The sequence below is a fragment of the Cyanistes caeruleus genome, chromosome 3, assembly GCF_971803275.1.
Source record: "Cyanistes caeruleus chromosome 3, bCyaCae1.hap1.1, whole genome shotgun sequence".
NCBI classification, from domain to species: Eukaryota; Metazoa; Chordata; class Aves; order Passeriformes; family Paridae; genus Cyanistes; species Cyanistes caeruleus.
This window is the reverse complement of record NC_141703.1, coordinates 114,301,862-114,328,630: the sequence shown is the minus strand read 5'-3', so window position 1 is coordinate 114,328,630 and position 26,769 is coordinate 114,301,862. Positions and strand designations below refer to the sequence as shown.

Here is a 26,769-nt window from a genome sequence, read left to right as displayed (position 1 = left end):
GGGTAGGAGCACCTACAACTGTCATAATTTTACCCCAGAATCTTAATTTTAGCCAATGTCATGTGCACACACCCTGCCCTCACCCCCTGCCTGTTCCCCCCATCTTGACATGAGGTGATGTCCCCCAGTCTACTGCCCCATGCCCCACACCCTATGGTGAGAGGGGCCCTGTCTCTCCCCCCTGTGCCCCTCCTGCAGCCCTGGCCCTATCAGCCACCTCCACGCCCATGCCCTCCTCCCCGTGTCCCTGTCCCCTCTCTCTAACCCCTGTCCCTGGGCACAAGCTCCCTGTCCCAAATCTCCTGTCCCCTCTCTCTAACCCCTGTCCCTGGGCACAAGCTCCCTGTCCCCAATCTCCTGTCCCCTCTCTTTAATCCCCCACTGCAGGCCCCATCCCCGGTACCCTCTTTTGGGCCATGTCCCATGTCCTCAGGCCCTGCTCCCCACTCTCCAACCCAAAACCACCATCCTCTGTCCTGCTGTCCTGTCCCTGTCCTCCATGTCCCCATTCACCAGGTCTGTGCCCTGTCCCCCATCCTCTGCCGCTAGATCCCTGTCCTCCATCCTGTCCCTGTGCCCCACCGCTGCCCCCCATCCATTTCTGTCCCCTCTTCCCTGTTGTCCCACCACTGTCTCTATCTTCCCCGCTTCTAGCCGTCGCCACGCACCTCTCCCCATTCCCACAGGAGCCTGTCCCCGCTGCCCGCCCACATCGCTCTGCGTGTCCCTATCCTCGCCTCCCGTTTCCATCCCCGCCTCTCTCTCTTTCCCCCGCCTCCTTTCCCCGTCCCCGCCTTCTGTCCCCGTCCCCGCTGCTTTTCCGTGTCCTCATCTCCGCTGCCTCTGTGCCCCGTCCCAATCCCCTTCCCCATCCCCATCCCCGTCCCAATCCCAATCCCCGTCCCCATTCCCGTCCCGCCGCCCGGCTCTCCCGGTTCGCTGCCGTGCTCTCGCCCCGCCCGGCGGTCCCGGCGGCCCCGGCGGGTCCGGGCGGTGTCCCGGCGGTGTCCCGGCCGTGTCCCGGCCGTGTCCCTGCAGTGTCCCGGCGGTGCGGGGCCATGTCCCGGGCGGCGGTGCGGGTGCTGCGGCTGGGCGCGGTGCCGTACGCGGAGGCGCTGAGGGTGCAGGAGCGCTGTGTGGCGGCGGCTCGGGCGGCGCGGGGCCCGGCGGCGCTGCCGGGGCCGGGCTCGGCCCGGGGCGGCCCCGGGGCGCTGCCGGTGGAGAGCGTGGTGCTGAGCGAGCCGGCGCAGCCCGTCTACACCTGGGGGCTGCGGGGAGCGCCGGGAGCGGCGGCGGCCGCGGCGCTGAGGGCCCGGGGCGCGGCGCTGGTGGCGGCTCGGCGCGGAGGCCACATCACCTTCCACGGCCCCGGGCAGCTGCTCGCCTTCCCCGTGCTCGACCTGCGCCGCCGCCGCCTCCCGCTCCGAGCCTACGTGGCCGGGCTGGAGGCGCTGGTGCTGCGGCTCTGCCGCCGCCTCGGGCTGGGCGCGGCCCGAGCCCTCCCGCCGCCCTTCACCGGGGTCTGGATGGGCGACAGCAAACTCTGTGCCATCGGTGAGCGGGGACGGCGCCGGGAGTGTGTCTGTGTGTGTGTCCGTGTCAGTGTTTCCGTGTGAGTGTTTCCGTGTGTGTGTGTGTGTGTGTGTGTCCGGAGCCAGGCTGCGGGACCTGGAGGGGTTCCACGTGAGGAAGGGAAGGCTCCAGGGAGACCTCAGAGCCCTTTCCAGGGCCTACAGGGGCTCCAGCAGATCTGGAGAGTAACTTGGGATAAGGGGAAACGGCTTCCCACTGCCAGAGGGCAGGTTTAGATGGGATATTAGGAAGAAATTCTTCCCTGTGAGGGTGGGGAGGCCCTGGCCTCCACTTCCCATCCCTGGAAGTGCTCGAGGCCAGGTTGGACGGGCCTTGGAGCAACCTGGGATAGCGGGAGGTGTCCCTGCCCATTGAACACCTCCCAGCCTCCACAACCCAGCCCATCCTTCCATTCCATGTGCATCATGGCAAGGCACAGTGCCGGAGCCCGGAGCTGTAGGCACCCGGGAGGGTGGGTGTGCACCAGGGAGCATACAGGGGTGGGATTTGCCTCCAGGAGGAGCGGGCAGCACAATTTTGAGCCCCTGCAGCCCTCCCAGGCCCCAGCACTTTTCACCCTTGCACCTATCCGGCTCTTGCACCCAGGGCTGGGTGCCTGCCTGCAGCCCGGTCCCTAGCCTTGCCCGCTTCCCTTGTTCCCCCTCCTCACCCTGTACCTCTTCCTGGGACCCTGCGGCCTGGATCTGGGGTCCTGCAGCTTTCCCCATGTCCAACCCCATTGGAAACTCCAGCGGTGGGAGGTGCTGTGGGATGCAGGGCAGGGCTGGAAGGATCTGGACATGCTGCACTCCACCTGCCCCAAATCTGGGGAGCCTGTCTGTGGGTTTTCTCTGGCAGAACTGAGGAGCACAGTGTGGTGAGGGGAGGATGTTTATAGCGATCTGGGCAGTGTGGTCATTCAGTGTCTCCCCCCAGGGCCCCCCCGGTGACGGTGCTGACGGGTGGGTGATCTTGCAGGTGTGCACTGTGGGAACCACATCACCTCGCATGGGCTGGCGCTGAACTGCTGCACTGACCTCACCTGGTTCGACCACATCGTCCCCTGCGGGCTGGAGGGGAAGGGGGTCACCTCGCTGAGCCACGAGCTGGGGCAGCACGTCGCCGTCAACCACGTCCTTGAGCCCTTCCTCGACTCCTTCCAGGAGGTGTTTGACTGCACTTTGGTCTCTTCGGAAGAGCCCGGGGATTAGGATTGTTGTGGTGCCTTGGCTGGCTGTTTTGGCAGAGCCACGGGCGTCAGGGCAGCCCTGGGCATCTCTGTTGAGACGAGTTCTTGTGCCTTTGCCTGTAGACTGTGAGTGGACAGTGGCACAGCATTTCAGGCTGCTGTTTCAACATCCAAACCTCCACTGGGGCCATTCTCTCCGGCCCCGTGAGCCTCCTTCCCTTGTCTGAGACCTCCATGGGTACCACATCCCCACATCACTTGCTAGGGAAGTACCCAATCAGGTGCTTTTGTGGGTCTTTTTCTGCTTTTTGCCCCACAAAAATGAAAGATTTGTGTGAATGCTCATGAATTCACATGAATTTGTGTGGGTTGAGCATCCTTCTGTTGCTGATGGGTAAAAAGAGTCAGATTTTATATATAAAGAGAGTTGCTGGGAACTTTGCCTGCTGATCCTTTTCTCATTTATTTACCCCAAGATTTTATCAGTGACAACCTTTTTCTCGCCCTGAGCCCACTGAAATACTCACATGGCAAAGATCCTCTCCCTGGTGTCAGGGAGGGTGTAAAGGCTGGTTAAAGGCCATTGGAACACTGTGGATGCAGTGGAGAGGCAGGAGGAGGAGGGGAGGGGGTCGAGGTTCACAAGGAGAGAAGCCACTGCTGTCATGGATCCTGTGGGACCAGGTAGCATCCTGGCTGGGTGATGGAGAGCTGCTCCCACTGGCTCTGTGATGCTGGAGGGGGTGTTGCTGTCAGCCCTTCTGAGATCGCTGTCACAGCTGCAGCATCAGAGGCTGATTTCATGGTCAGGTTTTGTCAGGGCTGAGAAGCCAGCCTGAGGCTGAAGTACCCACACCCTGACCCCCACCCACAGCCCCTCGCTGCTGTTCTGGGTCTTCTCCCTACCCACAAACTTTGAGGTTTCTCTGCTGCTGCACAGCACTGGCAGCTCCCTGTGAGCCACCTGTGGGTGCCCAGGGGGGGCTGGAAGGAGGGGAAATCCCATTTCCTGGAGTAGACTGAGCTCCAGGAGGGAATGGTGAGCAGCAGGAACATGCCCAGGCAGGCTCTGTGCCAGTGTGAGGGCTTGGGGACAGCGGTGCCGGACGAGGAGGGACAGGAAAGCGTGACCGGCAGCGTGTGCCGGGGGAAGGCAGGGCCCATTCTCCCGGCCCCATAAAGCCCCCGGGATCCAGCTGGGGCTCGGGGCTGTGGCAGGACCCGCGGGGCTGGGGACAGGCTGGGTGACTGTGGCAGGTGGCTCTGCCCCGGGAAGGGGAGGAGGCTGGCAGTGCTCCCAGCCCAGCCAGCATCCCTCCCCGCCGGCAGCGATGCTCAGTCCCGGCTCAGCCTGGCAGCAGTGCAGGCAGGGAGGGCACACGAGGTGAGTGCGAGCTCCCCTTCCCACACCCTGTCTCCCACTCCTCTTCCTGCCCTTACATCCCCTTAAGGTGGGTCCCCCCAGGTCGTACCCCATCTGTGGGTCCCCTCCTGGGATTAACCCAGCTCTTGCCCTAAACCTCCCAAATTCAGCCTGTTTCTCTTAAGTCAGGAAGGCAGGCAGATCCGACCTCATCCCCTGGGCTCATGGCTGCTCGGCCCCTTCCTCCTCCTCCTCCTTACAGCTGGAGTTAAGGGTGACCCGTTTGGGAGGGGGATCAGCTGCCTCTGCCCAGGGGTGCAGCAGGCAAGGGGTGCTCAGGAGCTACTGGGGGACAGGGTGGATACCTGGGGGGACTGGTGTGTCCCAAAGGATGACACACGTGGGGGACAGTGTCCCAGTGCCCCTTCCTGGCCATGCCTGCCCAGGCCCCCCAGCAAGTTGTGAGGGGAGTCCGGGGGGGGCTGGCAGAAGAGCACCTTGCCAGAGGAGGGATGGCAGGTCAGAGGGGTCTGGCACCCAAAGGGAAGGGAAATCCCCAGGGAGGTTTGGGGCAGCAACCCCCCAGGATAGGTTCACAGTGATTTGTGGGGGGCTGTGCCAACTCTGCACCCTGCAGGGGTGCCCACCATCCCCACACATCCATGGGGAAAGCAGACTTTGAACCCAGCCTTCCTGGTCCCTCTGGACAGCTGTGTTCCCACATTGTCCCTAGCCCTGGGGAGGAGAGAGGAGCAGGCAGCTGCCCCAGATCCCTGGGAATTTTATCCCTGCTGTGGAAGGACTGAAATTTAGGAGAAGGCTGCTGGGAACCCAGAGGGTTTGGCCACCTTGCTTTGTGGCAGAGGAGGTGCTTCGAGGAGCAGTTTGGGGCCATTGCTGGAACACCTCTGCTGTGAGGCTGGCCTCTTCAGAATCTCCCTGTCCTTTCCTGCAGCCTGAGGAGGACATGGGCGAGAACAACCGGACAGAGCCTTGGCACCAAAGCCTGCAGGCAGTGCTTAACGCCTTAAACCAGACGCTGCATGGGGCCATCCCCTGCCCCGGCCAGGCCCCGGCCGGCACGGCGGCGACCACGCACAGCGGCCACGCCGGCCGCAACGACAACGCCTACATGTACATTCTCTTCGTCATGACGCTCTTCGCTGCCACCGTGGGCAGCCTCATCCTGGGCTACACCCGCTCCCGCAAGGTGGACAAGCGCAGCGACCCCTACCACGTCTACATCAAGAACAGGGTCTCCATGATCTGAGCCTGGCCCAAGCCTTGTCCCTGGGGAGCCGCTGGCCTCGGGGTCACCGTGCTGCACGCATCCCGCTCGCTGTGGGATGTGACAGTGCTGCTGGCCCCAAAGCTTCTGGGAACCCCCCAAAGCTTCTGGGAACCCCCCAAAGCTGCTGAGAACCTCCCAAAGCTGCTGGGAACCCCACCATGGAGGAGCTCAGTCCTGGTGTGAGCAGCGCTGGGATGTCCTGGCTGGCAGGAGCTGGGACAACATGACCTGCAAGCAGGTCCTGGTCCTGCAGACCCACCTCGGCTCCACTGTGGGTATGAGGATGGCAGGGGCAGCTCCTTTCCCACCGTGGCCTGCAGGGGCTGACAGGAGCCTTCGAGGAGAATATTTCTCCATTCCCTACTCAGATCAGCCGGCGTTGACCTCCCTGGGCTCCCAGCAGCTGTGACAGTGGTTCATGGGTTTTTTCTGGTGCTGAAACCCTGTAATGTTTGAGCTGGGCTGGGCCCTGCTTTTCTGGTATGGAATTAAAGGAGGTGATGGGTTCCAGGGGACTTGTGTTTGCTTCTGCTCCGAGCATAGTTGGTGTTTGGGGCAATACACGGGGCACCACTCTGTGCCAGAGCCCAGGGGACACTGAAAGGGCTGAACCTGCTGCCTGTGTGTTGCCAAGGTGGATTCAAGGGCTGCCCTTCAGTGGCATCACGGCCCCTGTGATGGGAGAGGTTCCCCAGGATGGAGCGAGCCCCGCGTTCCCGGCTGGACGCTTTGTCCCCGTTGCTGTCCGAGTGGCGCTGCTGGAGCCGTGGGCACGCTGCGAGTGTGGCCCGAGCCTGGCCGGAGGCGTGTGGCTCCAAGCATCTCCCAAGGTTTCTCTGGGCTCCGGATGGTGATGCCGGAGTCTTTCCTGCTTCCTTCCTGCTGTCAGCTGTAGCTTTGGCCTTTTGTACCGCAGGTCCCAAATGTGTTTTCCATGGGGTGAGGGCGCAGCTATGGACGGGAAGGGGATGTTCTTCGGTTCTGCTGGGCTCCTTGGCTTTGGCTCTGCTATTAAGCTGTCTGGGTTTGGACCTGGCCTGTGGAGTGGCCAGTGTCCAGGACAGTAAACGTCCCTGTCCTTCAAAACAGGCTGTGGGGCAGTGCCAGTGACCCAGCGTGCTGCACGCCTGGACCTGTTCATAATGGCATAATGAATATCTTTAATTGCAGCTAGATTAGCTGGCCCATAGGGGCCTTTCCGCCTGCATTCCAAGGTTAAACACAGTTGCAATCCCGAGCCCAAACAGTGACGCCAAACCCTAATCCAAAAAATAATAGTGGATGTGAGCGTGTTTGGGGTAGGGCTGGAAAGCTTGGCACCGGAGGCACCGGGACGGCAGCAGCTTAGTGACCAATTCCTGATTTGCCATGCCCTTGGCTTGGACACAAAACCTGGAGCAGGGGTTCTGGGCAGCCCATTTTGGGGCTGATCCCACTGGGATTCCTGAGCCAGGCAGGGCTTTCTGGGGCGCAGGTGTCCTCCGGCACCTGGCCTGAGCAGGAAGTAGCTTGAGAGGCTTCTCTCTGTTTATCTTGCACCTGCAGTGCTGGGAAAGGAAAATAAACCCTTTATCTGCAAATAAATCAGGGGAATCGGGCCAGGTGGGGACAGAGACACATGCTGTGCTGATCCTTTTCCCTCTGGGGTTTGTCCTCCTCTAACACCAGCTCCTCCAGTGGGATGAGCTGTGGAGCAGCCAGGGCCAGGATGTGGGACCCTGCAATGGGATGGGGGCTGGATGGTGAGCATGGTATCCCAAAATCCCCCCAGTGATGTGGAATTCTTGCTTTTCCAACATTTTGGAGAGAGGGATGAATCTGGTGACTCCAGAATCTCTTCTGATGCTGTGACCCAAGGAAGAAAATCCTGTTGAAGGACAGCATATCATAAAAATTTTTGGGGAAAAAAAAAATTAAATAATGCTGCTCTTTCCTAATCCAGAAGATTCTGAGGGTGAAAATCCCCCCTGCAAGACACAGCAATGCTTACCCACCCGATCTGCGATCCATTGGCAGCTCCACTGTCCATCCATCCCTGCCGGTAAATTCGGGAAGGGGCAGGGCTGGGGTGATGCCCCGGGTGCCCCACCCCAGAGTTGCCGGCTGGATGCCACCAGGCTGGGTGACAAGATGCCAGTGCCACCTTGTGGCAGCTGCCTCAGTGTCCCGGTGTCACACACACCTTGGCACCCTTGGGGTGAGAGCAGGGACTTGTATCCGCGGAACCTCCGGCTCCTGTCTGGCTGTCCTTGTCCCCATGGCTCCAGCCTGGCTGGTGTCCCCATGGGATCCAAGGTCTGGGGCAGTTTGGCAAACATCCTCAGCACTGGATTGTGTTCTGAGGGATACAGAAACAGGGATATGTGAGGGAAGGATGGGTTTGGGAGCCTCCTGAAATGGGTTTGCTTCAGGAGCCAGGGGAAGGATTTTGCAGTTATTTAGTTGCTTATCCCAGAGCTCAGAGATTCTTCCTTGGAGCTGATGGGCTCTGGCCTCACTCCCTGGACTGCAGCCCCAGGAGCAGATGATTCCTGGGTCACACTCACAAAGCTTTTGTTAACAGCAGGGAGATGCCCTCAGAACACAGAGAGAAGAGCTGGGAGTGTGCCGGTCTTAGCTGAATCCTTAAATCCAACTGAGCAAGTTGTAGCTGACTACATTTGAGGTTTAAGCAATGTGGCTAGGAAAAAAAATTAGGCTCCTGGGAGGCCACTTTATTTAAGGCTTTTGCTGTTGGCTCACAGCAGTGGATCATGGGCGAGATGGTGTCTGGTACTTGGCAAAAGGATATCGAAAGGTGTGGGAAGCTGGTGCTGACCTTGGCAGAGCGGATCAATGGTTGGGTTGTTGGGGCAGCGGGAATCACAGGAGCCTGTTCCTGGGACTGCTTTGATGCTGGGCATTTCGATAAGGAATGCACCAGGTGAAATGATCATGGCTCAGGGTGAGAGAACAATGGCAGCAGTGAGTGCTGAGATGCCAGCATGGGCTGCCTCGGGTCCTACTGGTTTGGAACGGGTGGCACAGCCTGAGTGAGCAGTGGGAAACTGCGTTCCAGGGGAGCTGCTCCTCCAGGAAAGCGGGCAGTGCTCTGGGAGCAGGTGCTGGCCAGGGAAGAGCTGCTCTCCCCTCAGCAGTGCTGAGCCAGGCTCACATCACCGATGCTGCTGTGCAGCCTGAGGGACAGCGGGGTCACAATGGGGAATCCAAAAATGTTGGGAATCTGGGAATGGTGAAGGGAGCTGCTCCTGCCCTCGCTTTGGGACCAGAGCAGAGGTTTTCCCAGTGGCTCTGAGCTTACAAACTGCTTTTAAAGCATATTTAGAGTGTTGTGCTCCTGAGGGGGGTAAGGAGTGTGCTGCCAGTGCCAGAGGGGGTGGGATCAGGCCTTCCCAAAGCTGATATCATGAAGCATTGAGCCAGGGGCAGTTGCAGAACTTCAAAAGCCACTTCCTAATGCCAGCAGTCCCTGCTGCATCCTTCCCACCTGCCAGCCAGTGCTCTGTGTCTGTGCTCTGCCTGTGCTCCTTCAGGACAAAGCCCTTCTCCTTCTGTGACCCCAGATCTGCTTGAAACCCAGCATTCCAGCCCCAAAAGTCACCCGTGCCCCTGCCCTGTGGGGGCAGCTCAGCAGGGAGATCCTCGATGCCCGCCTGGAGCGCTCCACTTCCCAACAATCCATGGCTCTGGGAGGGAAGGGAAAGCTGGGAGGTGCTGTGTCATTATCAGGGAACCCAAGAGGCCTGGGAGAACAAACAGGGTGTTCAGGAGACGTAAATAATAAACCAAACACTGTGCCCCAGAGCCAGGGCGTGCGCAGCGCTGAGAGGCTCAGCCACCCGCTGCAGGAACATGCTGGGGTCATCCCACACAACCCTGTCTCTCTGCAGAAACTGGAGTGGAAAAGCAACCTGGAATGTCATGGGAGCTCCAGGCTGTTTGTACACGATGTGGAATAAACTGTGATATTGCCATGGAAATGATGCTCAGACTGGGTTCCTCCCCAGGGCTGATCCTGTTTGTTGTGCGTGAGGGTTTGGGCTGTGGAACCAGATCCCTGAGGATGCTATATTCTAATTCTGATGTGTGCCTTAGCCCTTCTTGTGGGCTAATCCCCCAGCCTGGGCAGCAGGGGAGGGGGGATTGTGCCCCTCTGCCCCTGAGCTCAGGTGAGAGCCCACCTGCAGAGCTGCCCCAGCCCTGGGGCCAGCAGCACAAGGAGCTGGAGCTGCTGCAGAGAGTCCAGAGGAGGCACCAGGATGATCAGAGGGATGGAGCCCCTCCGCTGTGAGGAAAGGCTGAGGGAATTGAACTTGTTTGGACTAGAGGAGCTCCAGGGTGAACTAACTGTGGCCTTCCAGTACCTGAAGGGAACCTACAAGAAAGACAGAGAGACTTTTTTATAAAGGCCTGGAGTTCCAGGACAAGTGTTTCTCAGACTGATAGAGAATTGATTGTGCTTAGAGTTTAGAAGAAAATTCTTTGCCCAGAGAAGCTGTCCCTGGATCCCTGGGAGTGTCCAAGGCCAGGCTGGATGGAGCCCTGACCAGCCTGGGATAGTGGGAGGTGTCCCTGCCCGTGGCAGGGCTGGGACTAGAATTGCTCTAGTCCCAGATGTGCTCTGTGGGTTTCCTGCTGGCAGGCAGAGAACAGGGCTTCCCCTGGCTGCAGGAGCAATGTCCTCACGGTGCCACAGTCCTGCATGGGTGCTCGCGCTCCCTTTGGCTCAGGAGCAGCCCTTCCATCCTGCTGAGCCCTGCCACGGTCCCCACTGGCCCTGGCGGCTCCCAGCACACGAGCTGGCGGCTGCCAGCAGTCTGGCAGCCCTTCTCCTCCCAGCCTGGCTCCTATCCATGGCTGGAAGCCTGGCCTCTCCCTGGCTTTTGGTCCCTGGGCTGTTTGCTGCTGCTCGCTTTGCTCCGTGCATGCTGCGCCTCAATCGGGCGAAACGATGCGTGAGGGCAAAAACATGGGAACCTTGGCTTTCCTTCCCTCGCAGAACAATTGCCAATGTTCTGGCTTCTTTTCCACGACCGCCAGGAGTGGAAATTTTGTTGCTAGCAGCAGATGAGAAGAGATGTTTGTGCTGGCAGGCAGTGAGTGTGGGGAGGCCCTACAATGCCCCCGGAGTGCCTGTGAGAGCCGTGCTGCGCTGGGCCACCGCACACTCCTGTCATGCCAGCAGATGGGACTGGGTGTAGCTTTCCTGGAGCAAGATAATTAGCTTTAAAAATTCTTCTGGAGGCTGATTAACCCTCAAATACACTGGACTTAGTTGTCATCTCCCACGAGGTCAGTGTTGTCTCCAGGCCAATGCAGGAAATCTCCAGCAGCACCATCTAAGCTGTATCACCGTTATCTTTTTCCATGACTGCCCTGCTCTAGTGCTGCTCAGGCTGTCTGGCATCTGCCACAGGGTGCCCTGGAGCTAGAAATCCAAAGCCTTCTCACAGGGAAGCTTTTAGGAACTAATCATCACTTCCCAATATGTGCTGCTGCTAAGATCCTGGGAAGTATCAAACCCTCCGTGCTGCAGTTTTTCCTGGTAAGGAAATAGTTTTTACCCTCCATGAGACTATTTTGTTCTCCAGGAGAATAATCATGGAGGAGTGCTAACATCGGAGAGAAGGATGATTCTCCCATCTTTCATTTGGTTTTGGGGAAAACCCAAGGTTTTATGGGCTGGAGCTCCTGTTATCCTGGGCTCTGGCCTTCTCTCCTTGAAGACAAAACACAAAGGAGGAGATAAGAGCAGCAAAAGCATGCAAAGCACCGAGCTCTGGAGAAATGTGCCAGGGATGTGGTTCTCATCAGACTTCTGGGCTTGGGATGGCATCAGTGCGGCTGCAGACGCTGCCAGATGTACAAGAAAGAATGATTACATCCCATTTCCTCACTTTATTGGTGTCCAGGCTCTTCTCCTTCTCTTTACCAGAACAGGGATAGAAGAGGATTTAGGAACATCCTCACTTCTGATGATCTACTTCCTCCTCGTCTTTATCTTCTGTTCACTTTAATCAGTGTATCAGTTCACTGTAATAAACCAATCAAAATGTTTATCTCCCCACACCCAGCCAGACCTCTGGACCAGAGGCTTTGTTTGTGTGTGAGCCAAACTTTCTTATAATTCCCCTCCCTGTGTGCAGCATTCAGCACTTTGCTGTCCTGTTGGGTGCCCCCAAACACCTCCTGTGAGTGGTCCCACAGCCTCTGCCCATCTTCCCAAAGCCTCCCATCCTCACCTGCAGAGCTCCCTCCAGCCCTGGAATCCCAGCACAGGGGGGACACGGAGCTGCTGGAGCCACAGAGTTGCTCCAGGGCTGGAGCTCCTCTGCTCTGGAGCCAGACTGGGAGAGCTGGGGGTGCTCACCTGGAGAGGAGAAGGCTCCAGGGAGAGCTCAGAGCCCCTTGCAGGGCCTGAAGGGGCTCCAGGAGAGCTGGAGAGGGACTGGGGACAAGGCACGGAGGGACAGGACACAGGGAATGGCTTCCCACTGCCAGAGGGCAGGGATGGATGGGATATTGGGTAGGAATTCCTGGCTGTGAGGGTGGGGAGGCCCTGGCACAGGGTGCCCAGAGCAGCTGTGGCTGCTCCTGGATCCCTGGAAGTGTCCAAAGGCAGGCTGGACAGGGCTCAGAGCAACCTGGGACAGTGGAAATTGTCCCTGTCCATGGCAGAGGGTGGGAATGAAATGAGCTTTAAGGTCTTTTTCAACCAAATCCATCTGTGATGCCATGATTCGATCCCTCTGCAGTGCCTGCTGTCTCTATGGCAACCTCTGCACGGACATGCTGTGGGGTGGGGATGCTCTGTGGGATTGGGATGCTGTATGGGGTGGGGATGCTGTATGGGGTGGGGATGCTGTATGGGATTGGGATGCTGTATGGGGTGGGGATGCTGTATGGGGTGGGGATGCTGTATGGGGTGGGGATGCTGTATGGGATTGGGATGCTGTATGGGGTGGGGATGCTGTATGGGATTGGGATGCTGTATGGGGTGGGGATGCTGTATGGGGTGGGGATGCTGTATGGGATTGGGATGCTGTATGGGGTGGGGATGCTGTATGGGATTGGGATGCTGTATGGGATTGGGATGCTGTGTGGGGTGAGGAGGCTGTGTGGGGTGGGATGTTCTGTTGGATGAGGATGCTCAGCAGGACTCCGAGCCTGCTGCTCAGGGCCAGGCAATCCAATTAGAGCTGATACAGCCAGGGGAGGGCTATGATTCTCCTCCTAATGCCTATGGAATTGCCATCTGGAAACGCTTCTAAGGGAGCAGCTCAACCCCCGGGCAGCGCCTGATCCATTACCCTCTCGGAGGGAACATGATGCTGCGGGCAGCCCGAGGGGCACTACCTGGGAGGGTTGCAGCTTTCCCTCGGATCCATCAGGCAGGACGCGGGCGGTGCCCGTGGGTGCGGAGGAGGGGACACACGGGACATTGTTTTTCACCTCGCGGAAGAAGCGGGACGCGAACCCTGGACCGCTGGGCCCCGTCCCGCTCCCTGAGGCGACCGCGCGCCGCGGGGTCTGCTGGGAGTTGTAGTTTGTACCGCCTACTATCACCTCCCTCCCGGCGCCTCGGGGACTACATTTCCCGTCATGCCCGCGGAGGGGCGGGGCGGGGCGGTGGCTCGGGGCCGGCCCGAGGAGGAGGAGGAGGAGGAGGTGGAGGTGGCGGGGGCGGTCGCTCTCCGTTAATCGCCGCTGGCAGCGCCGGGCGGGGATAAAAACCGGCCCCGCAGGAGCCCCCAGCCCCCCTTCCTCCTCTCCTTCCTTCCCGGGCGATGCGCGGTGCGGCGGCGGGCGTGGCGAAGTGAGGAACCGGCGCCTTCTCCGTCTTCATCCTCTTCCTCCCCCTCCTCCCCGCGACCATGGGCGACTGCGGAGCCGCCGGGGACGTGAACTCCAACGTGCTGGTGGCCCGCAGCACCGGGGACGCGCAGCTGGACAAGGCGGTGTGGCAGTGGCTGAGCTGGGACAAGGTGGGCGAGCGGCCGCGACTCCCCCCGGCACAGCCCGAGCCCCTCACGGTGCCACAGCCGCGTCCCCTCCGCCCGGCGCCGGTGCTGCCCCGGCCCTCCCGGCCCTGGAACGCGGCCCTGGCTCCTCCCGAGGGATCCCTCAGCGGTGCGGGGATGGGAAGGGATGGATATGCCATGCTGGCACCTGGTGGTGCTCACCTGTGCAGGGATGGGGATGGATGTGCCAGGATGGCACTGCCCAGTGCTCACCTGTGCAGGGATGGGGATGGATGTGCCAGGATGGCACTGCCCAGTGCTCACCTGTGCAGGGATGGGGATGGATGTGCCAGGATGGCACTGCCCAGTGCTCACCTGTGCAGGGATGGGGATGGATGTGCCAGGATGGCACTGCCCAGTGCTCACCTGTGCAGGGATGGGGATGGATGTGCCAGGATGGCACTGCCCAGTGCTCACCTGTGCAGGGATGGGGATGGATGTGCCATCCTGGAACTGCCCAGTGCTCACCTGTGCAGGGATGGGGATGGATGTGCCATCCTGGAACTGCCCAGTGCTCACCTGTGCAGGGATGGGAATGGATGTGCCAGGATGGCACTGCCCAGTGCTCACCTGTGCAGGGGTGGGGATGGATGTGCCAGGATGGCACTGCCCAGTGCTCACCTGTGCAGGGATGGGGATGGATGTGCCATCCTGGCACCTGGAGCACCGTGCCTGCCCCACCTTAGTGCCCAGCTGGGGTGGCCAGCTGGCAGGGGGGATGGATGGATGGATCAGTAGCTCATTAAAATGTGGTGTGAGTCTGTTTTCCTCAAAAAAAAAAAAAAAAAGAATGTAATCCCTCCCTGGGAAAGAAACGGCCAGGTTCCAGCATTCCCCTTTTCTTTTTTGCATCAACACGGTGTCAAGAGCACTGCAGGCTTGATTCATTTGCATGAGGCCACTCAAACCTGTGATTACAGTGTGGTGTTGGAGGGTTTTTTGCTTGTCCTGATGTTGAAAGGGTTACTTTGGATTTTTGAGGGTTTTTTTTTGCAGCTGTTTTTTCCAACCATCATGGCCTATGCTTTAAAAAAAAACCTTGATGATGGGGGAGGGTAAACTACCAGTACACCAGAGGTTTAGGCTTCTGAATGCTTTTTCCTTTATTCTTTAGGTTTCTCTCTCCTGAACTTCTTTTGCCTTTATTAACTAGGACCGCCAGTGTGTTGATACTCTTTCCTCTTTAATTTCATCCTGCCAGGATCAAAGCAGGAGAGCTACAGGCAAAGGCCACCTGATGGCTCTGAGATGAGCTTTCTCCTACTTGGAAATCTGGTGTCTCCTCCTAGCTTTGCAGAAATTAACAGGTGCCATCTGCACCTTCTGCACTCAGAGCTGCTGCTGTGAAAATATCCGGGAATAGTGGCCTGGGGGAGGGAAGGAGTGGAGGAAGGAAATAGCATTCCTGATAATACATTTGATAACTCAGGTTGAACTCCAGGACTTTTTTTGTTGTTGTTTTTACAACATCTTGTTAGTGTATTGAGAGGCTTTTGTTGTTTTTAACAGGTTGTTTTGTCTTTCCTAAAAATGTGTAAACTCAAAGAGAACTTATATTGGGGGAAAAATATTCAGGTTAAAACTGGCAACAGTGAAATGTCCCCCTTTCCAGAGCTCCTTCTGGGGCTGCAATTAACCAGTAAAATGCAAGTTGCAGGGTCAGTGTGAGTGTACCTGTTTGCCCTTGCTTCTCTAGGTGACAAACATGACCTTTCCCACAAAGCTGCTTGAACTTGGAGAATTCAGGACTACTTGGAAAGGCTTCCAAAAGAGCTCCTGGGAAATTTGACTACTCAAAATCGCCTGGAGGAGGACTGGGGGCTGCTTGCTGGGGCCAGGGGTCATTCAGGAAAGGTGTTGACAAACCAGGTGAAGGTGTTGTGGGAGGGGAGGGCAAGGAGAAACCAGGAAATACGGCATGAGCAGGGATTGTGGGTCCAATGCCCTCATGTTTCACCACAAGCCGAGGACGTGGGGCCTTTGCTGCTTATCAGACTTGATTCCCCCTCCCACCCCCAGCTTCCTGAGCTGCAGGGATTTTTGTTGCCTCTGATCAAGGAAAAATCTATGCACTCCATTCCCAGCTGTGGGAGGCTTTTGTCCTCCAACTTAATTGAAAATTGCTTGCTGTAATTAATTACCAGATCTGTGCTCTCTGTTCTTTGGGGTTTGGGTGTTCGTGCTCACCTCGCTTAAAACCCTGGGTGGGTGGAGGAAGCCTGGCTGTGGCATGAATATCCTGCTTTCCTCCCCTTCTCACCAGCATCCTGCATCCTCATTAAAGCTCCTGGCATTCCCCTCTTTCCCATCCTCATTCCTTACTTATTGCTTTGAGCTGGGCTTGGAGGCACAAGGCAGAGCCTTTTGTTCAGTTGTGAACAATTCGTCATTGTTCTCCACTTTCTCCCGTAAATTCCCTTTCATCCACTTCCTAATTTTCCTGTTGTGCTTCCACGTCTGCCTGGAGTCTCCCGAAGGAGTCTGGCTCGTGTGGCAAGCACAGACACTGCTCTGGGCTGGGGGTACCTGGGAGAAGCTTTGTCTCTTAGAGGCAATGCTGTAACTTCACATGGGGAGGGGAAAAGCTGGAATTAATTATCCAGGAGCTGTTTGTGCAGGTCCCATTCACTGCATTCTCCCTGGATTTTACTAATTCATGGGCTCGGTGTCATTGTCTCAGCTGTAGTGTGGAGAGTCCCTCCTTGCTGGTTAGGTGCTTTTGGAGTGTCCCTTGGTGTTCTCCTGATTTCTGTGGCTTTTGAGATGCTTTTCAAGAGGAAATGTACTCGATAGATTGAGACCAGTAACTTGCTTCATCCAATATTTTTGCTTATTTTAAGTGATTTTTTAAGAATAACATTGGGAAAATGAAGGCCACAGAAAAATTAATGGAAACTCAAACCAGCTTGAGACTTTCCCCCTTCTTTCAGCTGCACGTGCATAGAGTGTGCAAAACAAAAAAAAAAATTGCTGTGAGTAGTAAATTGCCAGTTATTTTGACAGGGTATTAGCTTTGAAACCTAACTCTGGTGGTGAGTACATGTGATTAACATGACTGGGTGCAAGAGATCCATAAGAAATACTCAGTTAATGCCCTTGTCTTTAATTCTCCACTTGTTCCAAATGTTGAACCCTGATGAGCCACAAAAAAGTGCAATTCTGCCTCAGCAGGCAACTGTGCAGTACATGTAAAGCTGAAAATTCGGTGGAGAATATATATATTTTGTCTAATAATACTTTGAACCTTTCTGAAATGTGTTGCAGAGTCTCCTGCAGGTTGTGACCTCAGAGTTCTGATTCTGGCAGTGACTTCTTATAAATACTTGTTTTATATATACATGTATGTTAGTTTAATAATTCCAGAGGAAAAATAATTGCAGAACTTCTTTTTTTCTGGTGTTTATGTGAGCGCAGAACGGCGTTTGGGCTGTCACCCACGCAGCAGCCTGTCTGTCTCTGTCCCAAATGTTTCTGATTTGTGCCAGGGAATGCCAAGTACTGAAGGGAAGGTTCTGACTGTAATGCCAAAGGTTCTGTGAGAGAGCCTTGTGCCAAGCCCTGCTCTCTGGGAGCGAGAGCCCTGTTGGGATGTGCTGAGGACATCCTGCTCAGGATGGCATGGGAAGGTATTGCCTGCATCCGGCCCCTCTCCACTTCCCCACCTATCCATGGCAAGCCTCAAAGGTACTGGAAAGTTAGGGGTACCACACAGAATGACATCTCAAAATGGCAGGGTAGGTGCCTGAGGATGCTGCCATGCTGTTGGTGGGTGCTGCAGGAGTGGGAATTGGGTGAGGGCAGGGCTGCCACTTGGGGACAATCCAGGCCAGGGGTCCTGGGGGACCTGCAGGGAGGATCCCCTGTGGCAGTGCCAGCTTGCCTATCCCTAGCCCAAACACCAGCCAGAGCCCTGTTCTCCCATCCCTCTTCTACCCAACAGGGTGTGTTCAGGTAGCAGGAGCCTCTCCCAGGGCTGTCACCTTATCTGCCACCTCCTAGTGCAGCTGGCAGTGGGCAGGAGCCTTTTCCAGAGGGAGCTGGGGACAAGGCAGCTGTTGCCTCTTGATTGTGGCTTTGGCCTGGCCTTCCTGGGCTGTGCTGGGGGGGGCTGAACATTTACAGATGTGTGCATGGAGAACATGGGGCTGTGTTAGGTAGGTGTCACTATGTGTATTGGATCTCTAGAAGTTGTTTATATATATTATTATATTATTAGTATTATATTTTTTGATTTTTTTTGTATTTTTCTTTTATATTTTTGTCTTTTTTGGGTTTCTTTTGGGGTTTTTTTGGTGGGTTCTTTTTGGTGGGTTCTTATTATTTTTGGGTTTTTTTGGAGGTTTTTGGTATTTTTGGAGTTTTTTGGTATTATTTTGGGGTTTTTTTGGCATTATTTTTGGGGTTTTTTGGCATTATTTTTGGGGTTTTTTGGCATTATTTTTGGGGTTTTTTGGTATTATTTTTTTGTGATTTTTTTTTAGATTTTTTTGGTATTATTTTAGGGTTTTTTTGGTAGTATTTTTTTTGGTGATAAATTAGTATTTTATTAGTGATATATTTTTATATTGACATATATTGTTTTATTTATTAGGTCTCTATAATTTATTTAGACAAAACAAATATACACATTTATGTTCGGTATCATAGATTTATTGGATACATATATGTGTGTGTCTGTTAGAGAGGTGTCATTTATTTATTTACACATATATTATGAAGTTGACTTATTCCTAGTGTTTTAGGAGGGCGAACAAATAAACAGATGGCTGGAGTTTTCTATAGAAATTTTGGTGTTGGTGGTATGGTTTGAGGGTGTGACTTTTTATTTTTGTTTTTGCAAAGAGAAAAAATAAAAAAGTGAAGGAATTGAGTTGCTTTGTAAGAGCCACTGGGATGCAGGGGTGTCTTAAAGCATTGCTTTTTTGAGGGCTGACTATTTTTGTATCAAACAACCCAGTTTATTTCTGCTGAAGACAGGAAGCTTTAGGTTTTTTTTAAGGATGTTAATCATCAAACACTTGTCTAAAATCTCTAAGGAACTTTTCTTTTTTGCACTGGGGAAGATGAACACTCACAAAAGCCCCCGTGAGACCTTCAGATGTATGACTTGATTTCAAAACTGCCAAGCAAACCAGCAAAACCCCCTGGCTTTTTTCCAGGTTTTGCAGTGGGGTCAAGGATCAGCAGTGGGAGCTGCTTGGAATTGCCAGCTCAGGGTGGCAGATGGTGCTCGGAGCCAGGCTGGGAAAAGGGGAGCAGGAAGGATGGTGCCAGGCTGGGAAAAGGGGAGCAGGAAGGATGGTGCCAGGGTGGGATAAGGGGAGCAGGAAGGATGGTGCCAGGGTGGGATAAGGGGAGCAGGAAGGATGGTGCCAGGGTGGGATAAGGGGAGCAGGAAGGATGGTGCCAGGGTGGGAAAAGGGGAGCAGGAAGGATGGTGCCAGGGTGGGATAAGGGGAGCAGGAAGGATGGTGCCAGGGTGGGATAAGGGGAGCAGGAAGGATGGTGCCAGGGTGGGATAAGGGGAGCAGGAAGGATGGTGCCAGGGTGGGATAAGGGGAGCAGGAAGGATGGTGCCAGGGTGGGATAAGGGGAGCAGGAAGGATGGTGCCAGGGTGGGATAAGGGGAGCAGGAAGGATGGTGCCAGAGTGGGATAAGGGAGGCTGGGGGTCAGGTTTATCTATTCAATAGCATTAGAACCCAGAGTTTGAGACAGATCATCAGCACATCTGAATTTATACCCACTCCTTTAGTTTTCCCTGTTTCTGTTGACCCAGGGGTTTCAGGTCGTCTGTGGAAAGCTTGGAGATTTTCACCTGTAACTTTTTTCTCCTTTATTTTCTGCAGCTTCAGCTTAACTGAGTGTGACCTGGGCAAATTAAAGTTACTTGGGTGCTGTTCTGGCCAACTCATTTTTATTCCTTAGGAAATTAATTAAGTAGCATCAGTCAAAAATGCTTGTTAATCTATTTTTTAAAAAAGTGTTTGTGCTATTGCCTGAGTATTGCCTCAGTTTTGCAAAGCTCTATAAACTATAGAATGTGTAATTTCTATTTTTTTTTTTTTTTGCAGGGAAGCAATGCAGTGTGTCCTAAAAAGATGTGGAGGATGTTGTGTAATTGATTAACTGTATTTTCAAGCAAAGCCACGCACTATGATAGTGTGAAATGAGCTTTTCAATACTCTCGCCTTAGACTCTTTTCACAGCAGTCATTTGTTTTCTGGTTGGATGCCTATGAACAGCTGAAAGAGAAGCTTTCACTTTTGCAGTTTAATATCTATTGTGCCCCATTGTTTTGGTTTCTTTTTAGGCCTGTGTTTAGCTGCGTTGTGTGCAATGTCTTGCTTTGGTTGCCAGGCCATCCAGGAGCCTGGACAATAATGGCTTGCCTTTTGTTTTAGAGCACACAGAAATAAAAAGTTATTTGAAATTCACATGTCTGGTGTTCAGGGTCTGTTATCAAGCTGCAGGAGTAATTTCAGATTTTCCAATGTGTTTCATTGATTTTTTTTTTTCCCAGTGAGTGCATGGTTTGTATCTCTGTGCTTTTCTCAGAATTTTGCCAGTCCTCCCCTGTCTGTGTGGAGCGTGTTTCCCAGTGCTGCTGGAGCTGGCTGACCTCTGTTTTAAATGTCAGGGGTGCCTCACCCCTGCTCTGCAGATTATATCTGCCTTTTTTAACCCTTCCTTGTGACCCTGCTTGAAGCAGCACCACTTTAGAGAAGCACTTGTGCCACCAGAGCTGTGTTTTACACCTCTGCAGTCGCTGGTTTTTCCAGCTGTGTAACTACTGACTCTTACTCCTCCTCTGCTGTGTGGGAAGTGCCTTGTCCAAACTGAGTGTCAACAGTTTCCTGGTGACCAAATAATTTCAGTATTAGTTGGATAACTAGGAGGAGCAAGCAGCAGAGATGTGCAAGGTCCGGTTTGTGCGCTTGCAGGTTCTCAGCTGTGATGGTGGTGTGGGTTTAGGAAAATCCTGGCTGGATGGGGGGATCAGTCTGGGTAAGAATCCAGCCTCAAAACACCCTGTCCACTGCTGGAGGGGGCTTAGGAACCTGCTCCAGTGCAAGGGGGTGGAATGGAGCGATCTCCAAGGTGCCTTCCAACCCAGGCCCTCCTGTGATTGCCATGGTTTTACTGGGCCTGTTTCCTGTGGGTGGGGAGGAAGGAAATGCTGCTTTGAAGTTTGGATTTTTGCCCATCTTTCAAAGATGGGGAATTGAATTGTGTGATCTGCCTTGCAAAAACCCCTTCCAAAGCCTATGCTTGAGGGGGAGGAAGGTGTTTGAGTGACCAGACAATCACATCACCATATCAGTGGCAGCAAAAGCTCCTGAATCTTTTGTTGATAAGGATAACGTGGGAGGAATGGGAGAGAAATGAGTTAGGGTGCAGGCTAGTGCACATGCGTTTTATAGGATAGGAGGAATTTGCTCTAGGAATTACTTACAAGTGCTGAGCATGTACAGTTCAGCTCCTGATTCCAAGCACTGAACAAAGGCCTTGATCTTCCTTTGCAGAACCAGAAGACGAAGGAGCAGATTGAGAACCTGCTGCAGAATGGGAAGCACAAGGAGCTGCGGGACCGCCTGTGCTGCCGGCTGACCTTCGGCACGGCCGGCCTGCGCTCGGCCATGGGAGCGGGCTTCTGCTACATCAACGACCTCACAGTCATCCAGTCCACTCAGGTGAGCTGGGCATGGCTCTGGGACAGGCTCTGCCCACGGGGAGAGGGTGGCATCAGCTGGAATCCCTCTGAAATCCCAGAGCCGGGCTGCAGCAGCCGCTCAGCAGTGGGGTGGAAGGCTCAGAGGGAATGAAGTGGCTCGGAGAGCTTTGGAATTTGGCCAGTGGTTGGTCTGTTACACAGCCCTGGAGTTGGAAGTCATGAGCTGCCATAAGAACTTGTAGTATTTGTCAAAAACAAAACAACAAAAATAACCCAAACCGAAAAAGCGAAGCCCCAGCCAAACAAGCTTTTCTTTTGTTTTTACCAACATATATGGACTGAGTATACATATGCATATACGCAAACAGTTTATTTTTGCCCACCTCTAGCCTTCACTATTGAAAATAGAATGAGCTGATACATTTGGAACCCTTAGACAATCAATAAAATGTTTGTTATTACAAAACTACTGAATCTTACCTATTCTGACAGATACTTTTTGTAGAAATGGAGCTTCAGCCATATGATCAAAGGTGTTTTATTGAGTGGTTTAGCAAGGGCTGGTAAAACCTCACATTTAATACTGTGCACTTAAACTTTTTAGCTAGTTTCTCTTTGCAGGCTGACCTCCTTCAGGACATGTGACTGAAATAATGCTTTCTGTTGGCCTAGGATGGAGGGATGTGCTTAAAACTTGGAACAGCTGGGACTCTCCTAATCTGTGTGACATTCTGTTGTCTGAGTTGTACAACTGGAGCCCACACTCTTGTGGAGAGGCCAAATTCCAATGCTGTTTACAGAGGTTTTGTGTTGAAATGTTGGTTTGAAACTCAGCCTTCTCTCTGAGAGTTTTGCTCTGCAGTAGCTTCTAACAAAAAGCTTCCTTTAGGTGTCTCACCCGTAAACTGGACACATCTTAGAATGATCCTTCCTTCACTCCTGCCCTTCCTGATCCAGCCTCCTCTGCCAGAAATGCTGAAGTGGCATGAACAGGTCCAGGTGGACTCTGTGGATGCAGTGGGAGCTGAGTGAGAAAAAGTTTGAAAATCAGTGTTTTGTTGCCAGTGGTGGAAAAGCCTTCAAAGCCGAGCTGCTTTGAAGGCGAGGTCTGTTTTCTTGGCAGCAGAGGAGGTTTCTGGGAGTCATTTCCCTGCTGCTTTGGAGGTGCTGGCCACTGCCTGCTCCCTCTGTGGGTCTGGCTGGCGGAGCGTGAGCAAGCGTGGGGTCTGCTGGCTCAGCCACGTTCCTGGCAGAAAGGGGAATGCTTTTGCTGGGCAGGGAATGTGCTGGCAAGCTCAGTTTGATGGGCATTGCTGGTTTTTGAGAGTTGCAAACCGGGGGTGTGTGCATCTGCTCCCTCTGCACGGCTGCTATTTTTAGTTGTTTATTAAAGCTGTGGATCAAGTCGGGAAAAGCAGCCTCTGGGAGGTGGATTGGAACTTTTTTCTGAAGGAACCTGCAGCAGGTTTAATCTTTGTTTGAGCACTCTTGTTCCAGAAGCTGAGGGCAGGAACGGTTATGCTGAGCCTGGTCTGAGCATGGGCAGCCCTTGTTCTCTGGGACAGGAATAAATGCAGACCTGAGTGTAACCAACACTTCCTTCAGTTAAAATAAGCTGCAGTGAGGCTTCACATGTGTTCTGTGTCCTTCATTTGCTCTGGCTTTTTTTCATTTGATCTTCATTTGATTTGATTATATTGCTATTATGTCAGATCCAGAAAGGCACAGAATGTTTAGCAGTTGCTGTGGACTCTGCTGAAAATTGCAGGTACATAACTCCATTTAAAGCCCTGATTCCTTGGCTTTTGTCCTACTTTGATGCATGCCCAGGTGCTTTTATTAGTGGGAAAGCAACCTGTCACTGATCTTCACAGTGACAAAACCAAGCCACCTTTGCATCAAGGAATTTCCTGCTGCTAAAAAGCAAAGGTAAAGGTAAAAGATGAAAAATTTAAATGCTGGACTTCATAAAGCTGGTTCTACCTCTCTGGATTTCATCAACCAAAAATCTTTCAGTCTTATTCTTGATACCATCACTGTTCCCTCACTTGTCTTTTGAACTTGAGCCTAGGGGACTGGACATGCTGTAGGTGTAGACTTGTTCTGTTCCATGGATTTTGCATCAGGAAATCACCTGAACCACACAGTGGGAGAGGAAATTGTGATACTTTAGTCACCTGAAGAGAATTTTGGCTTAGCTCTGGGGGGATTATACAGCTGTGTGCTGACACCTGCTAATGAGCCATTAATTATCACCATGAAATGCACCTGGGCCTCATTTATAACAGTGGCAGAAATTGGCTAGTAGTAGCAATTAGGGACACTATCAAAACCTGAGTCTTGTTAAAGGGAAGTAGAAATTCTTTAAACTGAGAAACTTTTTCAAGAGAGGACTTAACCTCAGAGGTGCTGGAATTCCCAACTGCCCTTGTGGCACCTGGAAGAAGATTGGTGGGAGCTCAGGTAGAAGGTTTAGATGGTACAGAGGCTCTGCATTCACTTCCTCACTGCCATTTATTGATTTATTTCCTGCAGCTTTCATAAAGATGTTTGGATAGCAAGCAAGTCCTGTAGGACTGAACTAACTTCAGCTGTGGAGTCTGTGGCTGAGCTTAAGGGATTAATTTTAAGCACACTGCTCCATAGCAGAAAGGAAAGACATTCCTGTTTTTCTTTGTACAAAATCTTAGCCTAAATATGGGATCTGTTGTAAGGAATCTGCTGTTCATGTCTTTAGGTGTTGTTCATGTTGACTTGAAGAGTTTTTCCTGTTCCTCTCTCTTTGCAGCTGAGAATGAAAGTTCTTGGCAGGCTGTCAGGGCACGGTGAACATTTTGTGTGTTTTGGGCTCAGTGTGAAGGTGACTTCAGCAGGTGATCCTGCCATGGCACAGCCTCCAGGCCTGTCACCATTCAAAGAGTTATATTTATTTTAACAATAAATACATCCCTCTCTGTGCAAATCCCTCAGTGTCTGCAGCTGAGAGGGCTCTCCAGAGAGGTGCCAGCATCCACCACGTCATGCTTTGGAGTGCATCCTTCGAGTGCCTGCTTGGACTTGATCTCCAGCCTGAACAATCTGTGATTCTAAAGGGCCAAAGCCATGTAAGAAAATGGGTCTTGAATTCCAGGGTTGGAGTCAGGCTGGCTTTCCAGATAAAAACATCCTGAAGGATTGCACTAAGTCCAGGTTTGGGGGGAAATCTGTTTAATTCTGGTACAGAACACCTCCACTCCCATCAAGAGGCAGTTTGTGCCTCGGTGAAAGGCAGCATTTGTAGGATCAGTGTGGCTCTGAGTGCTCTGTGCTCTAGAAACTTCCATTAACAATAGTGCTTCCATCTTTTTATCTGAAACTGCTGATCCATCGTGGGCTGTTTCCGTGGTGGGTCTTCAGAAAGCTTCTGGCTGAGAAATGAACAGATGTGAAGGCTGCAGGGGAGGTGAAACTGGAGTAAAAGCTAGTCTTCTTACCCAAACCATTCCCTGATTTTAAGGCAAATTTAGGACTAACACTTTGGAAACAATGTTGAAAATGTCTGACTTGTACTGTGGACAGAGAGATCAAGACAAGGCTGACACATTTTATATTGCCTGAAGGGATAGACTTCCAAAATATGGATTTTTCTCAATTCAGTCTTGAGAAGATGATTTGAATAAATGAGACACAGTTTGGATTGTAAATGGATGTTTACTTCTTGAGTGTTTTTTGTTGTTCTGTTTGCTTTTATCTCCCACAACAGTTGCTCTCATTACTTTCTTTCAGTGAACACTGGGGGAAAATGCTTGCTGCTTTTGAGAATATTGTTGTTGATGTGTTTGAGCTGTATTTTGACATTATCCATCCTTTGTGAAAGATCACCTTTAATGTTTGTGTGTGCTGCTGCCCAGCTAATTCTTCTTTTCTCCTTTTTTTCCTTTTTTTTTCTTTTTCTCCAGGGGATCTACAAGTATCTTGAGAGGAACTTTTCAGACTTTAAACAGAGAGGCTTTGTTGTTGGATATGACACACGAGGTCAGGTCACCAGCAACTGCAGCAGTAAGAAGTATGAGTATTGATTACATTTGCAAGACTAGAAATGAAATTGTGGCTTTAAATGTGTTCTGTCCTATCAGCACTTTTTTCTTTTTGTTTGTGATGACCTGGGCACGCTCTTTCCTCTCCCTTAGTCTACTGAAATAGTAATGAGGAGAGGCTGGGACTAAATCCTTTGTGGTACCAATTTGCTGCTTGCTCCACCAGAGAATTTACAGATTAAATTCACAAGTACATTAGGCTTAATATGCCCGGAGATAAATTTGAATATGAAGGTAAACTCAAGAGTATTAACATCCAGCTGGAACCCCCTAACTATTAAGGCACTTTCAACAGTGTCATTCTCTGGTATTTCACACCTGATTTAAGCTTGCCTGGGGGAGAACAATTCCACCTGCAGCCTGCTGTAACCCGGTGTATTTCCACTTTGAGGGGATTTTACTTGAAATGCTTAAAATGTAGACTTCCAGAAATGTTAAATTGTGCTCTTTGCAAGGAAAGGGTAGAAAATTGGTTCCTGAATTCTCTAAGGAATCTTAATCCCTTGTCACTGGGAGGCAAACACATGTCGTAATGGTATGCTGTGCAAAAAAGCCAACCCAGTTGCTAATTAGTATTTTGGTAATGAGAAGTTAATTATTGTAGTTATTGTTGTAACTAACAGTTTCATGTTTTTTTTTAACTTTTGTAGTATTTAATGTTCCAGGGATGAAGAAGTCCTAGGTATAATAGAGGACAGAATGCAGTGGCTGTCTCTTCCCTGAATGCCTTGGGATAGGTGTGGCCCATTATCCCAACTCCTCATGTTTACAAACCCAGCTCGTGTGAGTTAGGCACAGTGTAAAAATGGGGAAGTGTCAGAGTGATGTCCCTTTTTAGCCACACAAAGCCTGGAATTCAGACTTGATGGTAACACAGCTGTTTCACACCTCCAGGCAGCTCCTTGGTTCCTGACTACATGTTTCTCCTGTGCCCCAGGGATAATGCACCCTTGCAGCAAAAACCTTGCTCCCCCAAAAGGGTGTTTCCAATGGGAGCAGAGTGCTTTTCCAGCACTGTGTGGGCAGCAGGGCTCAGGGGGATTGCACGTCATCCAGCTGTGTCCTGTAATTTAGTGTAAACCAAGCAGAATTTTAGTAGCTTCAACTCCAAGCTGAGCTCTCAAACTCTTCCAGGTGGTTTCAGGTGACATTTGACAGGTGCTGTAGTGAAATTCTGAGTCAGTGAAACTTGGGTTGCTGGTGGTGGAGAGAAGGAAGTCAGTATTAGTGCTTGTCTGTGAGAACAAGGGAGCAAGGTGAGCGTACAGCATTTAGCATCTCATCTGCTTTGGCTCTGAGACTTCCCTTTATCTCCTGAGCTGTGGGTACCTGAGTGCAAAAGGAATTTGATACCAGTTACCTGGAAGAAAATGAGCTTCCCTGGTGCTGGAAAGGGAGAGTTTATTATAAAGTGAGATTTAGGACTATGGATGCTGTTTCTGAACATTCTGGAATGAGGGGTGCTGCTTTGCAGAAATATATTTTAGGACTAGATCTGCTTCCTAGACATTGTCTGAGCAGGGCTGGCAAATGAGGTTTGTGTGGGATACCGAGCCCTTTTCCAAGCCTGCTGTTGCAGACAT

The 26,769-nt window shown here is 52.7% G+C and overlaps 3 protein-coding genes and 1 long non-coding RNA gene across 7 annotated transcripts in view; 3 read left to right on the top strand and 1 right to left on the bottom strand.

Annotated features, from left to right (window-relative positions):
* Window positions 1-369: 369 nt before the first annotated feature.
* Window positions 370-3,198, top strand: LIPT2 (lipoyl(octanoyl) transferase 2). Of its 2 annotated transcripts, none has more exons than XM_086883692.1 (2): window positions 370-1,554; window positions 2,509-3,198. In XM_086883692.1, the coding sequence occupies exons 1-2, from the start codon at window positions 417-419 to the stop codon at window positions 2,520-2,522; spliced, it is 1,152 nt and encodes a 383-aa protein (XP_086739818.1). In that variant the 5' UTR covers window positions 370-416; the 3' UTR covers window positions 2,523-3,198. The 2 variants fall into 2 exon arrangements, with proteins under 2 accessions (XP_086739818.1, XP_086739817.1); XM_086883691.1 differs by having other exon boundaries at window positions 755-1,554; window positions 2,551-3,198.
* A 774-nt stretch (window positions 3,199-3,972) lies between these two features.
* Window positions 3,973-5,925, top strand: KCNE3 (potassium voltage-gated channel subfamily E regulatory subunit 3). The gene is made up of 2 exons (XM_086883694.1): window positions 3,973-4,145; window positions 5,080-5,925. Exon 2 carries the CDS (start codon window positions 5,092-5,094, stop codon window positions 5,392-5,394), a length of 303 nt encoding a protein of 100 aa, XP_086739820.1. The 5' UTR covers window positions 3,973-4,145; window positions 5,080-5,091; the 3' UTR covers window positions 5,395-5,925.
* Window positions 5,926-8,017: 2,092 nt separating this feature from the next.
* On the bottom strand, window positions 8,018-13,062 carry LOC147654476 (uncharacterized). Its single transcript, XR_015285267.1, has 2 exons — window positions 12,772-13,062; window positions 8,018-11,448 (listed from the first exon to the last, which is right to left on the bottom strand). It is a non-coding gene; the product is annotated as an uncharacterized LOC147654476 (long non-coding RNA).
* Window positions 13,015-26,769, top strand: part of PGM2L1 (phosphoglucomutase 2 like 1) — a 27,181-nt gene continuing 13,426 nt past the window's right edge. Inside the window, exons 1-3 of one of the 3 annotated variants that reach the window (XM_086883688.1) lie at window positions 13,015-13,400; window positions 20,962-21,129; window positions 25,049-25,155. In XM_086883688.1, coding sequence (XP_086739814.1) covers window positions 13,290-13,400; window positions 20,962-21,129; window positions 25,049-25,155 — 386 coding nt within the window. In that variant the 5' untranslated portion in view covers window positions 13,015-13,289. Of the gene's footprint in view, window positions 13,401-20,961; window positions 21,130-23,432; window positions 23,574-23,608; window positions 23,971-24,080; window positions 24,215-25,048; window positions 25,156-26,769 lie in introns of those variants that run through there. The other 2 variants (XM_086883689.1, XM_086883690.1) reach the window with 2 other exon arrangements.

Coding starts and splice junctions, on each gene's coding strand:
- LIPT2 (XM_086883692.1), top strand. CDS start 417: ATGTCCCATGTCCTCAGGCCCTGCTCCCCACTCTCCAACCCAAAACCA.
- KCNE3 (XM_086883694.1), top strand. CDS start 5,092: ATGGGCGAGAACAACCGGACAGAGCCTTGGCACCAAAGCCTGCAGGCA.